At 61.3% G+C, this 1,684-nt stretch overlaps 1 protein-coding gene across 1 annotated transcript; it reads right to left on the reverse strand.

Annotated features, from left to right (window-relative positions):
* Positions 1-954, reverse strand: MNEG_12573 (hypothetical protein; the record flags this gene model as incomplete). The annotated part of the gene is made up of 4 exons (XM_014038956.1): positions 1-147; positions 363-429; positions 619-653; positions 835-954. The coding sequence occupies 4 exons, from the start codon at positions 952-954 to the stop codon at positions 1-3; spliced, it is 369 nt and encodes a 122-aa protein (XP_013894410.1).
* Between the last annotated feature and the right edge of the window lie 730 nt (positions 955-1,684).

Genomic DNA, 1,684 nt, shown 5'->3' on the forward strand with positions numbered 1-1,684 from the left:
TCACGGCGCGGTGGCCAAGTAGTTGTCCAGGTCAGCCTTGAAGGCGCTGAGCCGCCCCTCTGTCGTCACGCTGACATCACCGGCCTTGATCGTCACCAGCAGCTTGGCCTCGAACGCGGTGGCGTGCGCGTTGGGGTTGCAGAACACCTACGGTCGAAAGAGTGCGCGGCACTCAGTATTAAACCGCACGGCAACCAGGCGCGCGTCCATGTGGCGGTGGCGCCGGGGACCCTCGGCAGCTGCGTGCTGGACGCCTTGGAACATTAGTGCCCCGTACATCCGTTAAGGTCCTGCCCAGGCCATGCGCGCGTGCCCTGGATGGTTCTGGTGAGGGGCCCTGTGTGATTGGCAGTGGGGCGCACCTCCAGGAGGTCTATGCCGCCGGCAGCTGCTGGGTCGCCCTTGAAGCGCACCTCCATCATTTCCCACCTGAAACAGAGGTTTTGATATGGGGTGTGCGTGTGTGTGTGTGTGTGTTGGGGGGAGTGGGGTGGGGAGAACCGAGAAGACAGGGAGGCAGGGGTGTGCATGAGGGAGCTGGAGGGAGGAAGGCGCGCCAGGAGGCAAACCCCGCCCCACCGCCCCTGGCCGGGTGTTGAGACGTTGCGCACAGCGCACCTCCGGGGCCGCTCTGCCTTCTGTTTTTCTGCGAACTGCGGCATTTATGGGCAACGGGGCAGCAACCTCAAGATGCATGGAGGGGCAGGCCTGGGCGCTCACAAGCGCGTCACGAAGGCAGGGAGGCCCTCCTTGCCTGTGTCTGGCACTCGGGACTTTCCACTCTGCGCGGCCGTCCTGCTGGCCGGCTCGACCAATCGGCTGCGGCGCACGCACCGTTGTCAGCAGCTGCTTGATGGCGGAATCCAGCTGGTCGGCCTGAGCGCGGCTGAAGGGGACGCCAATGGTGGTCTCTCCCACATGCAGCATCAGCTTTGCGGCCCCTGCAGGCAACATCAATGTGTGCAAGCGGGCTGCTGACATGGCAGTTGCTGGTCGATTCAAATTCAAGGCCTGTTGGCATGCATGGGGAGCCCGCCGCTGCCTCGCTTCGGGATGTGGATCCTTGAAAGCGGCAAAGGCAAGGTGCCCTTTTTGCGACGCACAAGCAAAGCGCCACTGGCCGTCCTCTGCTTGCGCTGCCGATACACCAGACCCGATGCCACATGGCGGAAGGGAACAAATCAAAATTCTTCCCGTTGTCCTACCTGCCACTGCACGAGCGACCGCGCTACCACTTCTGACAGCTGCATATCGACGCAACGGCATGCATGGCCGGATGCCCCGGTTCAGCTGGCCATTTCTGAATGTGATATTACTGCAGCTCTGCATATCGGTTGTCGTGCGCGAGCTCGGCGTGTTTGAGATCTGGGGGAGATCTTGCGTTGATCGCACCAGGAATGTACGTGCGACCTAGATTCTAGACACTGCAGTATAGAATGTGTATCAACAGTTTGCTACCTTCGACCACACTGCTATTTGCCACACTTGCTGTGATTGGTGTCCAAGGCGTGCGTCCCAGGTGACACCCCACGGTGGCGACCAGCCCCTGCAAATTCGACCCGTGTCTTGCGATGTAGTCAACAAGTTCTCGTAGATGCGTGCGATCGACTCGCTGCCATGCCCAGATGCTTCGTGATACGAGTCCCGGTGGAACGGGTACGGGCAGGGCAACCCCATCCAGTTG

Source organism: Monoraphidium neglectum (assembly GCF_000611645.1).
Source record: "Monoraphidium neglectum strain SAG 48.87 unplaced genomic scaffold scaffold03312, whole genome shotgun sequence".
In the NCBI taxonomy this organism is placed as follows: Eukaryota; Viridiplantae; Chlorophyta; class Chlorophyceae; order Sphaeropleales; family Selenastraceae; genus Monoraphidium; species Monoraphidium neglectum.